At 40.4% G+C, this 14,437-nt stretch overlaps 1 protein-coding gene across 1 annotated transcript in view; it reads right to left on the minus strand.

Moving 5' to 3' along the window:
• The window catches only part of LOC104271479 (monofunctional C1-tetrahydrofolate synthase, mitochondrial-like), a 65,798-nt gene that overhangs the window by 37,549 nt on the left and 13,812 nt on the right, over nt 1-14,437 (minus strand). The window contains exons 7-8 of the mRNA XM_009866160.1: nt 5,072-5,179; nt 3,251-3,403 (exon numbers count right to left, since the gene is read on the minus strand). Coding sequence (XP_009864462.1) covers nt 3,251-3,403; nt 5,072-5,179 — 261 coding nt within the window. The remainder of the gene's footprint in view (nt 1-3,250; nt 3,404-5,071; nt 5,180-14,437) is intronic.

Raw genomic sequence — 14,437 nt, forward strand, 5'->3', positions numbered from 1 at the left:
AGAACAACAGAAATGTGGCTGAATGTGAGAAATCCCAAACTGCAATGTCTTTTTGGGTGGGGGTGGAGAGAAACACACATACTACAAAAATCTAATAATTCTCCACCCGAGCATTGCTAGTGAATGACCTCACTGGTTTCCTACATATACTCCAGCAGCCTTCCTGCCATCACTCTGTTGAGCCAAGCAATGATGTCAACAGTCCACCTGCGAGAGTGATGTAGCCCTCTGGGTCATGGTCGAAGAGAACTTGCAAAAAAAGCAGTGCCAGTGTTAATTAAATGCACCTCTTGTTTCAGTGCTGATTTCCTCTGATAAGGGTCAGCTCATTTTTCCTGGAAAGACTTCCATGCTGTAAGGGAACCAGAGCCAACCACAACACAAAACAAATATTGCTTAGAGAATATGAAGACAACATGTTAAATATTTAGTTTTTCAAAAAAAAAAAGGAAAATGATTGTCTATCAGTGCTGGGGTAAATACAAATCTCATTAATTTACATGTGCTAATGACAAACTTAAATTCCAAATGCTAGTTAATGCAGATAGTTTATTATCCTTCAGCAGTACTTATCTCTTTCATTTGTAATGCTCTTCCCAAAGGAACTGGAGCAGAATTCTAACAACCTGCTTTACCACTGAGAAATTCTGCCAGATTAGAGTGAGAGGAGCTTGTCCAGTAAAAAATATGCTCTGAAAATGGAGTTTGACATTTAATTAGTATCAGAATTATCACTACAACTTTAATGAGTGTGTTGTCCAATAGCATTTATTCTGCCATCAGAAAGCTCTTAGCTGTAAGAAGGCTCTAAGCCGCTTAGGTATTAAGGAACCTCTTCCATTAATACAATTAACCAGCAGTAATGCCAGGAGTAAAGAAAAGAAAAAAATATACTGCTCCTTCTTTTTTTCCTATATAAAGAAATCTAATCCATTGGCATGACTGGATGCTTTCACCATATGCTGTCACCAGGATTTCTGTAATCCCTCTACTCATAGCATCTGACCTCCAGCCACTTTAAGCCTTCAGGACATGCCCTTTGATGCTTGCTTTGTTCTTGTAGACATTTTCAGATAGCTTTATTAGTATGTGAACTGTCAAAGGAAAACTCAGGTTTGGAACTTGACATCAGAAATATTCCTTCTCGCACAACTTTAGAAGTGTTACTAGCCCTAAGGCTGAATTGGTGAAAGCAACGCACACAAAAAATCTGAGGGTAGCAAAATAGAAAAGTGATCTCAAAAGAAGTGGTACAACTCTTATTATGAAAGCTTTTTTACTGATGATCACAGCTCTCAATTTTGAAAGGCAACAAGGTGACCTCTTGCCATAAATTGAGTTCTAGAGAAAGAATTGTATGGTAAGGATATTAGGAACACATTCATATTGATTCATTCATTTTGATTTGTAGCAACTAGGAGTTCCAACGACTTTTCTGTCCCACATTACTAAGCATTAGAAATATTTTCCAAGCAACCAATGATTGGTGTCTATCTATTCAGATTTTTAGCTCTTGAGGATCTTATGTTTATACATATACTTTATGTTTTGCCCTACAAACTCTCTTGGAATACATAACACTACAAGTATAATGCTTACCTAGTTCCTGATGTGGGAAAAGTTCCATAGCTTTACTACCTCTCACCAAAGTCAGAGTAACTAACTTGGACATATTTTTTTATGATCACCCCCAGTAAGAAATCCGATATATAAAATGTCCTTCATGAAAACTGTATTTTTGGGTTCTAGGTGGAAATCAAAAATGAGAGGTAATCCTTGAACTTGCTTAGTTTATACTGCTTCTATGGGCAGTTCCTATGGATTTATGGGGCTGAACTGCGGCTAGTTTGAGTTGAAGCGTGCAGAGCGTGACTCATTCAGAAAGCTCAACCCAAGAACATTTCACTCTGACGTCCTACAGAACAGCTCCCTCATGGATTTAAAGTAGTTGCTGCCCATTCTTCACGTTCACTCCTTCTGACAACTTTATGACACACAACTTCCAGTGCAAACTTGAATCCAGGCCATGAAGGAGATACCAGAACCTCTGACAAATTTTATTCTGTCACCAGTAATTGGAATTTGTTCTTACGCAATTTAAATACCCAGCTGTGCTCCACTTCTGGTGGCCATGCAGAAGGAAAGCTTATCCTCAAGTCCAGTGAGTTAAAGTGACACAGTTTCCTGAACTCCAGGAACTCTCCTGGTCAGAAAGTACTTCCTTCCTTGTTTCAAACACTTGATTGTTTCAGAGGGAATTCAAAACAATAGATTAGAAACTTTCAACCTTTCCTAAGTGTATTGCTACACAAGGAAATCAGGCCGTGCTCTGCAAAGATGAGATAACATTGGGAGAGTACTCCTTCCGGAAACGCAATGGCTTTTGCATCCCTTGTCCAGCAGCATCCGATGAATCAGCTACATTTAAGTAATAATTTATGTTATGAGATGTCAAACGCAGTTCAACTACTGTTTGGAATAAGATGTGCTTGGTTGACAAAAGGCATGAGCTAACTAGCTTCTCAGCTAGCTTGATGAAACACATTAGGGAAGAAAATACCAGAAGCTTCCTAACCTGAGTCTGTACTTTTAAGGACAGGGAGGAAGAAAGGATGACAATTGCCTCTTTTTAGCACCTCATCGTTCAAATCTCTAAAAAGGAGAAAGAATGTGCTACTACTTCAGCAGTTAGGAATCTATCCCTTCTCACTATAACTTAGTTTTAAAGAACCAGCAGAGATGTTTACAAGGACTGGGAACAGATCAGGATCACCAGCTGAAAAGCAATCATTTTAATAATACGCTTTTTCCTAACACAATTCCTTTCATCTAAATACATTACGGAGTGCTTTGAAATGACAGATGAAACATCTAACATGTAGGAAATAATCATGTAACTACAGTAATGTACAGGCTGCAATTTGAATGAGGAAAGGTAACGGACACGTAAATTCATTTTTCTGCAGCATTAGGGTGCCTAAGTATCTTAGACTAACTGAAAAACATCAGAAACAGAACCAATGTCATTCTCCCAGATGTTGTAATCAAAGCTCTTATATGATATTACATTTTCCTAATTCTTTTTTCCTATCCACACAGAGCTACAAAAAATGTGAGGATAAGATTGTTATAAAAACCCAAAAATTCACCTGGTTCTACATATTATTTTTAGAGGCAAACAGGAAATTCACTTTCCTGTCAGGCTGGGTCAAAGGAAGGGGAGTGATCCAGTTGAATACTCTGCACTTACCGTTCCTACCAAAGGGTAGATGAATCCAGCCCCAATACTGGCTCGCACATCACTAATCGGCAAAATGAAACCAGTGGGAACGCCCTTCCTCTCAGGCTGATGGGAGAGGGACAGGTGAGTTTTTGCCATACAAATGGGAAGATTTCCAAATCCCTAACAGCACAGGGAAAGAAAATAAAAAGAAAAATGTTTTTAAGAGTACAGGGAAGAAAGAATATTTTTCATTTTGTTATCTGTATCTTCTAGAAACCCTAAAATCTGCATAGCGATAGTTAACCTCAGTTTCTTAAAGCTGATACTTCAGAAATTGACAGAGTACTGCATTTCACATGCTGTTCTCTCCCAGCTCACGCCTCTGTCTCCAGAGACTTGGCTGTAGGGATACCCAGCTTTGAGAACAGGTTCTCAATCTAGAGTTAGGTGCAAGAGTTGCCTGTGCAAAAGCTAGGGCACGCTGTTTTCAAAAGGGACACACAACATGTACCACACTGAAAAAGAAACCTGCACCAACTCAAAAAAACTCCACTATGGCACCACTTCTCTCTGGGCTGTAATGACCTAGTTAGATACCTACCTGAGTCCAAAACTCTCTAGGGATACTAGTATCTGCTTAGGGGTAAACACAAATGGCCCATAATTCTTTGCTTTGGTTTTAAACCAGACAAAACTGCCCAAGGTTATGGTAGCCACTTCATTAATGGCAGTGCAGTAGTTACTCAAAAAGTGGGTGAAAATTAGGGAAAGGCCCTCAGCAGCACTCCTACGCTATGGGTCTCCCAGGTTATCAATTAACGTTGAGTCAAGCACCTTCTACTCTTCTCTTCAATTCCTTGACAAACAGGGATGCAATTCACAAGGCCAGGAGGAGAGGCGGCACTGCAGGGAATTGCCTCTGCAGCCTAGAGCCGATGACAATCCTTTAATGACACTGCGAAAATATTTCCTAATACTACTAACGTTTAGACCAAAAAAATGGATTAGAGAATCACAGCAGGAAAAGCTAAAGACATGGATTACTTTGGTTCAAGTACACTAAGTAAGCTTCTTTTCCATCCAGAAAATCAAATTAATTCTCAGGAGATTTGTATTATAGAGAAGACAGCTGTACTTCTGCCTGTTTGACCAGGTTGCTGAAGCACGTACAGGATTTTTTCCATTTCACATTGTGCATAGTTTCCATTTTCTGACACTACTCCAGTCATGTTTACGTGCAGAAGCTGTTCCACTACAGAAAACACATTCACTTCTCCACATGGTTTCAAAACTGTTTTCAAACTGCAACAAAGCCCACTCCCACATGCTTTTGAAACAGTGATCTACCTCACCTTCTAGCACTGAAAACAATATGAACAGAAGGAAAACAGAAGAATTTACAAGCATTGGGAGCTTTGTTATTAATGTGCATAGCTGTGCACAGGTCTTTTTGTGTTTGCAAACTCATTTTTTGCATGTACGATATGCTAAAATCAAGCACGTTCACCAGCTACTACTTTTGCAGAGTTGCAGTTGTCACATTTAAGGCAGTAATCCAAAATTACCACCCTGCATAGAAAGCACAGAGCTTCACCAATAATCTCAAAATGATTCTAAACACTATACATATTTTATGGGAGATAGTTTTCAAGGTTAAAACCATTCTGTTCTATCTAATCTAATCTACAGCAATCTATGCTGACCTCCACAGTTTAGCACCATGGGTAAACTCATGCCTTTTAGTGAAGCCTGACTAAACACTCCAATCTGAGAACCTTTTACACCCTGAGCTTTCCTAAGACTCTCATCCAGCAGGTACCTCACTGCATAATTCATTGTTGTTCTTACCTGCCGGGTGTAACGATCAACTTGTGACTGTGCAGCAGGAGACAACTCTATATCCTGAGCTCCATACACCTTCTGAGCAATGATCCTTATTTTTTCAACAATAGGAAGCTGCAGAGACAAGGAAACAATACAAGGATGAACATTAGCCAAAAGAAACTAGGATCTCCTTTGCGGAGCGAGAAATCTGAATCTCTGTCTCACATTCATCCCTGTTAACCAGGGTTGCTAAAGCATGAAACCAAGTAAAGGGCACTAGTGATGGACATGATATGCAGCTACAGGTACATGAATTACAATTGTGATTTCAGCTGCTCCCTCATTTAGGAACTGCACAATTTGTGCATTATGAAGTTGATAACCTCTTGCCTGAAGCGGAGGAAGAAAATCACTGCCATGCAGTTTTAAGAATCAAGAGCTAACGCACACTGCAGGTACAAGGAAGTAAGCTCCACTGGGTTAACAGGGTTCACTGGACAAATTTCACTTCCCAATAAAGATAACTTACAAAAGGCAAGGTAGCAGGCAGCCAGGGAAGCTTCCTCTGAGAAGCAAGGAATTGTAGCAGAAAAATCCTAACGTATCAGTGGTCCTTTGATCGTGACTTTTTTTTATTACACTCATCCTCTATACTTCCTAACATATGTATTTTGAATTGTAGCATTGATATTTTAAAGTACATTGATATTTTAAAGCACTTCAAAAAAAAAAAAGAAAAAGGAATATAAAAGCACCACCAGAAAAAACTATTTCAGTGCTGACCACAGATGGCCAGAGATGTGTGCAATACTGCAGGGAACATCACATCGGTAATTTGTACTTTAGCATATTTAATTAACAACACATGTGGAAGAAGTGTTGAACAAAATCTGAAGAGATACCACTTGGGGAAGAAGACTCGAAAATCTCAAGCAATACAAAGAGCACTAGAACACAAATCAGAAGTATTTCATTTTATTCCAACAAAGTCAAGAAACCAGTTTGTGAATAAAAACCTCTCTGGTGCATTTATAGGAAGTTCCATAGCTAATGCAATGCCTGTTTAGAAGTAATGGCTTTTCTGCAGAGATACATCAGTTGAAGGATTTGTGTCAGACTGACCTTTTCTGTATTTATGATAAGATTTAAAAAAACCTAAAGTTTAAAGTAGTCTGCCTTTAATTAATAAAGAACTCCAATAACAGAGATATCACAAGAAAAGAAGATGGCCAGACATTCAAGGAGCTTAAATGTAAGGCAGTTAAAAGCTGCTAAGGCTCAAATAAATTGCCCTCTCAGATATGAAATTTCAAAGTGAGGTTTAAAGATATGCCACAAGACACTTTCTGAACATGTTGCCTATATGACTATTGCACCTTAATTGGGTGGAATGACGTCATGTTCCTGACTTCGAGCTTTATACAGGAACCCCCCCAAAAAAATCTAATGAGGATTGGAGACAACACATTACAGATATCCCGCATATAACTCCTGGCAGTATTAAGCTGAACAGAATTGCTTAGTGACATAAATAGCTGTCACGAGATGAAACTTTTCTCTAGCTGATTATTAAATGTGTTCATACCCACAGCAGTTTTGAACACCGTGGAAGAAATGCAAAATGTGTCTGTTAACTTGCCTCTTGGGTGCTGTCTGCTTGCAGTCAAGGACTAACAGCAACAGTAACTGCAGAGACAAAAGGAATTCCACTCCCCATTGTCAGCAGGCCAACATCAAACCGAACAGCTTTCTGCTTAAAACTCAGTAAATTCGTTGAGATGGAGATGATCATCTAGATTCAACTTGCATTTGTATCAAAATGCTTCAAACTAATTTGACAGCAGCATAATTACTATGCCCTCAGCCCCCTTCAAGCAACCATAGCTGCAGTTTCCAAACGAAGCCCAGCAGGGATCTGGCTAACATCAGAGGAGACTGTTTTAATGACAGTGGTGGCATTCTGCTCCTCCCAGGATGCACACATTATCTTGCATGACTAAGGCTGTGACAGACAGTCAAACTGTATATCCCTACAGATTTATGTCTGGTTGGTTTGTTGGTTGGTTGGTTTTTTAACCAGAATTTCAGATACATTTCAGGTCAGTACCCACAGCTCGGATTTTGCAAATGTAACCTCCCGAAGAGTCACCAGTGGGGAGGCAGTTTCAGGCATGTGAATGGCCAACAAAAGTGGTTTTCTGAGACCGTCACATGTTTGCAAGACATGTGTATGCAAACAGGTGAGGCAAGGTGTGTGGCGTGTGAGAGGGGAGTTTGAGCCTATTTAATCTCTCGACACAGGCAGATGAGTCCTGGCTGAGCCCAATTCAGAAAGAATCCAGCAGGGAGGCATAGATGCTCTGTACACATTAACACTCCCCATGCATGTGCACATGTTTCCTTCCTGAAGTTTCAGAAGTAGCGAAAGGAGTACGCTACACTGTGCTAAGGATCCACCTGTCTCCTAGTATTTAGTGGAATTTTTAAGGGATTATCTGTTTAGAATCACAGTGTAACAGTATTTCAAGCTAAAAAGCTTCCCATCTTTCAGGTATCAAGTAATACGTGCTGGGAAACTTCATTTTAATCTAATTTAAGAAGTATTTTCCAAAGAAAAGGCCACTTAATACTTTACATGAGAAATAAATACTTATTTTGCTTAAAAATAAGATAATGGTATTTATTTATTTTACTGATCCAGCTTTGGCAGGGGGGTTGGGCTAGATGATCTCAAGAGGCCCCTTCCAACCCCCAACATTCTGTGATTCTGTGATCAGAAAGGAAACTAGTAATTCAGGAGACTTTGTACATGTATGCCATAGTGGAAGCCTAGATGTTTATAAGACACTTGTAGGAACAATTCCTACTTTTTCTTATCTGGTCATTAAGGGCACACTAATGGGCACAGGTATCCACCATGTAGAACAACGCTTCACAGTGCTAATTTGTATTGAAAAGTGCTTAGCTGAATTCAAAGAGACTAAAAAATAGAGGTATACTTCACAAGTAACTAAATCATTATGAGATTTTAAGATGGATTTTTGTTCCAGCTGATATCAGACTCTTCTAAAATAATCATGTGAGCTACATAATTGTACCTTAAATACCCTGGTCCAATATCCACCCGCAGAAACGACATCTCTGAGACACTTGGAAAAAAATAAGTAATTTCACACCTCTCAGGCTTTTTTTCTGAGGCCTAGGATATTCCTGAACCAGTTGTTCATTCTACTCACAAACTAGAATGCAGCACCCTCAGCTGTGCCAACGCAACTATTTGCAGGCCATCGGCAAAACAGTCTCAAGGGAAGGAGGATGAAAAGTCTCATCCACACAGTGAGTGTCGAGGTGCCCCAATGAACAGCAACTTGGTTTCAGAGCACCTCTGCACTCTGGACAGCTACAGTGATAATGATATTTACAAAATTTGCAGAGTGTCAAAAGCACAAAATATTTAGGATCAGCAATAATTTAGGATCAGCTGACCCTCTCATTTCCCTTTTGTAAGGTTACGAACGTTACACAACTAAGTAATTTAGGCAGAGAGCAGGTGACAGATACTATGGATTTAGACAAACTGACTTTTATAGGTATGCAACTATGTATTAGTGCTAATGCTTAAGGAACTATGGCAGCTTCAGAGAATTCATTCCAAATTCATTTGCAGCTTCTTAACAAAATGATAGCTTCTTAACAAAATGTAAATTTATACTGAACATGAGAAGGTGCTATAGGGCCACACGGTATAAATATCTGCTGACGGTTAAGTAGCTTAGATGTTTCTTTCAGAAACCACCTATCTTCTCAGTCCTGCCAGAGATAGTGTACATTTCTGAAATCTCACACATTCAGAGCTACCAAAGCCATATGCTACTTCTGAGGCAAGCACAAACAGACATGCTTGTTGAGGCTGCCAAGCACACTATAAACAGAATTATCTCCTTGGCTAAAGCACAAGTGCTACAGCAAAAGTGCACAAACTGTTTTCACAAAAAAGAGTTATCTGTGTAGTTGTACATTACTTGACAGAGAACAATTAAAACAAGAAATCAGCACTGATAAAGAGGAGAGCCTGTCATTCTCAAGACTGAATTGATTATCCAAGATAAAATCACACCAGTGCTGCCACCGAGTCATACTTCCAGGCCATGTCCTGGCAAGACATGATGTTAGTGCAAATTGGTGCTGTTTATTACACAATCTTCTTTCTCCCAATACTATCAACAGAAATGTAATTTGGTAGTGATTCATTTCTGCTAGCCCTTCCTTACACTTCCTTCACTCTTCATCTCCTCCTTCAGCTACCACAGTAGACTGCAGATTATCTTTTTTCCACATGGGGCTTGATGAGGATTTCCACGATGGCAGACCAACAGACTCTCTTTCACCCTGCCTTCCTGTGCTTCTCACACTCATCCACGTGCCTGTGCAACTGAGAGGGCAGCACGGCTGTTTGTGCAGCTGCACATACCAGAGAAAGTGATCCAGGCTCAAACATAACCCAGGGAAAAAAAAAAAAGCTATTGTAACCCAGATCAGTTCACACAACCACTTTACCATATAGGCAAAGCCAGTATAAAGCAGAGAGACAGAGATGGCTTAAATGCTTTCTCTACTGAAAGAATTGATTAAACTGTTCAAATCTCATCACCGGTACCAACAGAAACAGAGTGGGGGCAGGGACACATGGCTTGGGCTGGGATTTCTGAAATCAGTCTTGCTGCCAAAAATCAATATGAAATGAAATATGCAGATTACTAGGGACCTGGATTGGGATTCTCATCTTTTGCATCCTAATCTGGACAGCTGACTTTAAGATCTTTGGTTACCAGAGAAAGGAGTTCTTTTTAACTCCCTGTAGCTAATCCCTGAGACTGCTGAAAACAAGCCCTGCTCCTTTCCTCCTTCCTTTCTCCTGCTTTTCAGCATTTCCCCTGACTTCCTCCTCAAAACAAGTGTGTAAAAAATGTCACCAAAAAGGTCTCCAAAAAGCCAGAGTCAGGAGCAGTAAGTCCACAGTCATACTTCATTCCACTAGGCTGCAGCTAAGCCACACCACTATGAGAAGCACTGGTGTTACCTAGCTTAAATTGAATAACTTAGAATCACAGAATTGTATCAGCTGGAAGAGACCTAGAAGGTCATTGAGTCCAGCCTTTGTCCCAGCCCTATCAACCTACTAAATGATTCCCCCCAACGCAACATCCACCCATCTCTTAAACACCTCCGCAGCACTGTCTGAAAGGATCTCTTCACAGTTATGCAACATAAATATTTAAAACTACTTTTTAAATGAAATATTTAATAAATATGTAAAACTACTAATTCTCCAAGAAAACTTAAGATTCTGCTGCAAAACATGTTTAACCAGAGATTATACAAAAGCACTATTCACTCACAACTTACACATTTAATATGTCAAGTTCTTTAAACATTCACTTTAGCTTCACTGCCTATTTTTGAGACCACCAGTTTAATTAGGAGGTCACAACCTCTGGGTTTACTGTTGCTAAGCTGCTTCTCTTTTAACAAAAAATTCTTAAAATATTTAGAAATTCAAGGCAGTGGCACTTTTTTTTTTAATTATAACTTATGCATTCACTGAAAGCAATAATAAAGAATCACTAGTTGGCTAAGTGAAACAGTATGCAGACATCACTCATTCCTCTTCTTGGGAAGGCTGCCAAATGAAAACATATGATGAGAGTATGGCTGAAGGTACTGTGTGGGGTGACAGAGTGCAGTGCCAGAACAATAGCTGACTCTGCACATTCGAACTCCTAGCTTTTCCCCTGGATAAAATAAAACCATATTTATTAAAGTATCTGTATATTCTGGTTCCAAAAGATCTGTGCCTGACAAAAGGATTCCCAAGTCTTTAGCACTCCTCTTCCTTTGTTGGCAGAGGACAAGAGTTTGGTTTTTAATTTGCAGAAAAGCATATTCAGTCAAGTTAAACAGTTAGTGAATCAACACCAACCTTGTAGCCTTAGAGATTTATTTTCCATTTCCCCAACTTTGAAACCCCAGCTATTCCTTAAGAAAATTGCTTCACATAAGGAACAGGAAAATAATGAAAACAAATATGAAAGTGCAGTGCCATCAGCAGCCTACATCCACTCAAAAAATAGACAGAGTGGAAGAAAGATAGCTTCCAGCCCTAGAACACCCAATTATGTGAAAGAAGTGCCCAGACTCCACCAAAATGTTTGATGAGAGTGGGAGGAGAGGCTGGTACAGCCGTGTAGAATTCCTCTTTAATGTGGCTTCACCGTGAGATTACTCATCAGCAGTAGGGTGCGGGGAAATAGTTTAAAAACTAGCATACCTCAAAGGGCTTCACAGCCTACATTTCAAGGAGAGAAATTATCTCCATTGTTTCTTATGAAAGGTTTCAGTAAGGAGCATATATAATTTTATTTACTCCAACTCCAGTAGTGTTTCAGGACTTCCTCTTAGGTCGATACAGACACATGATGGATGGCTTTCACAGCTCAGTGGCTTCATGGTATTAGTGGAGGAAACAGAAAATATCCCTGACACCCCCCCTCCCCTCCAGCCATCCATTCACACAGGGATTGAAAAGATGACCAGTTTACAAATGCAGAGAAATATTCTGCCTTAAGGTCATTCCCATGGAGGTCAGTGTCCTCAAACCCAGGCCCCACAAGTCCTTCTTGACTCTGCCTTCCTCTTTGAGCCACTCTTCTTAGCATATGCACCAGGGAGCCTTCTCCACTGAGAGGTCTCTTTCCTCCTTCATTACTCCCAGCTCATTCTTGTTATTGAAGTTTGTGGCCAGCGGATAAGAGAAGATAACGTATAGAGAGCAGCAGGCAGAACCTTCTCTGTTTTGATGCTACCCTTAGACCCTGCTGAGTGGGCCATTATCTCTGACAGCTGAATTTAAGGCTGGAAGAAATGAACTAAATGGCAGCCCACATCACACTGCCATAGCACACAGGGGCAGAGGCAGCTGTGGGCTCAGACGCTCCAGATTTGCCCAAGTTATTACTATGCTTCCAGGTTAATAAAAGAAAAGGCAAATCAGGGGAAGAAAAATACCAATGGTGAGGCTGCTGAATGCCTCCTTAAGAAGTCCTGCTACTCATCTTTATTCCCAGTGGATGGGTCCAAGCTGAGAAAGCTCTCTTTTTGCTCGGAAGGTTGGCCAGGCAACTCAATGCACTCAGTCAAAACATTTGTGCAATCAACTCGCACCGTAGAACCTGAAAATATTTTGATTTGTCATGGTATTACCTAAAGGCAGAGCACTAGCAAAGACAGGCATCATCTGACACACACCTGGAACAACTCCTTCTCCTCCCTCCCTTTTGTGACCTTTACAGTCTTCGATTTAGTTTCCCAATGCAGCATAAATCAGGTGATTTGAGGCTCTTCAATCATATCTGTCAGGTTATCATGGCAATCTTTTAAGGGGACAACGCCAAAGTGCTGATGCCTTGTGCCATACGCCTGTCCTTCTCTCTCCTATCTCCTGAGGTGTGAGCCCACTGTGCTGCAGCTGCCTTGCAGGAAGGGCCAATGCACCTCTCCAAAACCTAATGCTTGCCTTCATTCAGGCCTGTGTTCCCTCCCCAGGTTGAAGAGGGCTGCTGTAAGTCAAGGGAGAATTCATCACAGAAGAGAGGAGACCAGGATAGTGAAAGAAGGTAGGTTACTCAACAGGCATACATTAGAGGAGAATATAGCTTCCCGCCTTGCCAAGAACAGGCACTGAAGCCAGCGAAATTTGAGAATGGGATGTGCATGTTTCCATCCTCTTCTATCTCTCCTTAGTTATCTAAACTTACTTCTAATGGGTCAGTCAACTTTATTTTGAGTAATAGCTTTCTGCTGCAGCTTAAAGACCCATACTTCAAGAAAAGTGAGCCCAAAAGGGAAGTCAGCAGTGATAAGAGAGTTGGTATTTTGATATTTTCCATATGTAGCAAGAATATATACTGGAAAAAACCCCATCACTACAGAATATTTCATAGCAAGTTCACCAGGACTTTAAAACAAACCCATCCTCCAAACACTGAAGAGAAATACTCAGCAAGAAATCAATTCAGCTGTAAAATAAGAAAGGTTAGTGTGCAGTGTAGGCAAAAATCCATATTAAACCCACACACTACTATAGTATTTATTCCGACTATTGCCAATAATCTTTTAAACTATGTTACAAACTCTGGACTCAATCATATGAAAACTCATCCTTGCTCCTCAACAGCCCCTGCCCTTTGCAATTCCTAATAATGTAAAAATTTCACGGTACACTCTACCTGTTTATATCCTTTACACTTTTAAAGTGACAACAGTGCTGGTGTCACTTTCCAGAGATCACTTCTTGTCCATTCTTGTACTTGATCCATGAAACAACACTGGCACAACATGCACTCCCAAAATCATATACTCAACTATTCTTTACATTGCCCTCAAAATATGCTTGAAGCTTATTCTATTCTTGTTTCAACTCTTGAAAAATATTTGTTCATCTAATACCAAATGTCAAACAAATTCTTGCTAGAATCAAGAACTACTAGAAAAGATAAAGAAAATACAAGCATCACCTACTAGGATAAAATCAAAAGCTTGCCTGCTCAGAGAAAAAAAATAAAGAGAATTTGAAATGTAATCTAAATGTGGGTCTACAGAACCCTGTGTCATATAGAGACACCTGAGCCAGTTTAAGCAGACCAAATGAGATGCTTCAAGGAATAAAACCATATTAGCACTGTCTTCTAATTAGACTAGCTTGCTATGACACCCAACAGGACCGCTTGACTGAGTCTGAGTTCAGGACTGACAAAACTGTGCTGTGACCACTGTCTAAAATTGCTCATTCAGCACATGCATGAGTATCACTGGACAAGATGGTAAAAATCATAAAGTCACAGAATGGTTTGGGTTGGAATGGACCTTAAATATCATCTAGTTTCAACCCCCCTGCCATGGGCAGAGATGCAATGTATAAACATACATCAGGATTCAGAAAAAAACAGCTGATGCTCAACTTTTTACCAGTATATGACAGATCTAGAAAAGACTCTCTTGTTCTTCTCACATGATAGAATCATAGAATTGTCAGGGTTGGAAGGGACCTTAAAGACCATCTAGTTCCCCGCGCCTGCCATGGGCAGGGACATCTCGCACTAGATCAGGTTGCTCAGAGGTTGGCCTGGGCCCACCTCTCCACCCTGTGGGGGTCCCTCTGGATGGCATCCCTACCCTCCAGGGTGTCAGCTGCCCCACACAGCTTGGTATTGTTGGCAAACTTGCTGAGGGTGCACTCAATGCCACTGCCCATGTCGCTGACAAAGATGTTAAACAAGACTGGTCCCAGCACTGATCCTTGAGGGACTCCACTTGTCACTGGCTTCCACTTGG

Source organism: Apaloderma vittatum, unplaced genomic scaffold, assembly GCF_000703405.1.
Source record: "Apaloderma vittatum isolate BGI_N311 unplaced genomic scaffold, ASM70340v1 scaffold3963, whole genome shotgun sequence".
Classification (NCBI taxonomy): domain Eukaryota; kingdom Metazoa; phylum Chordata; class Aves; order Trogoniformes; family Trogonidae; genus Apaloderma; species Apaloderma vittatum.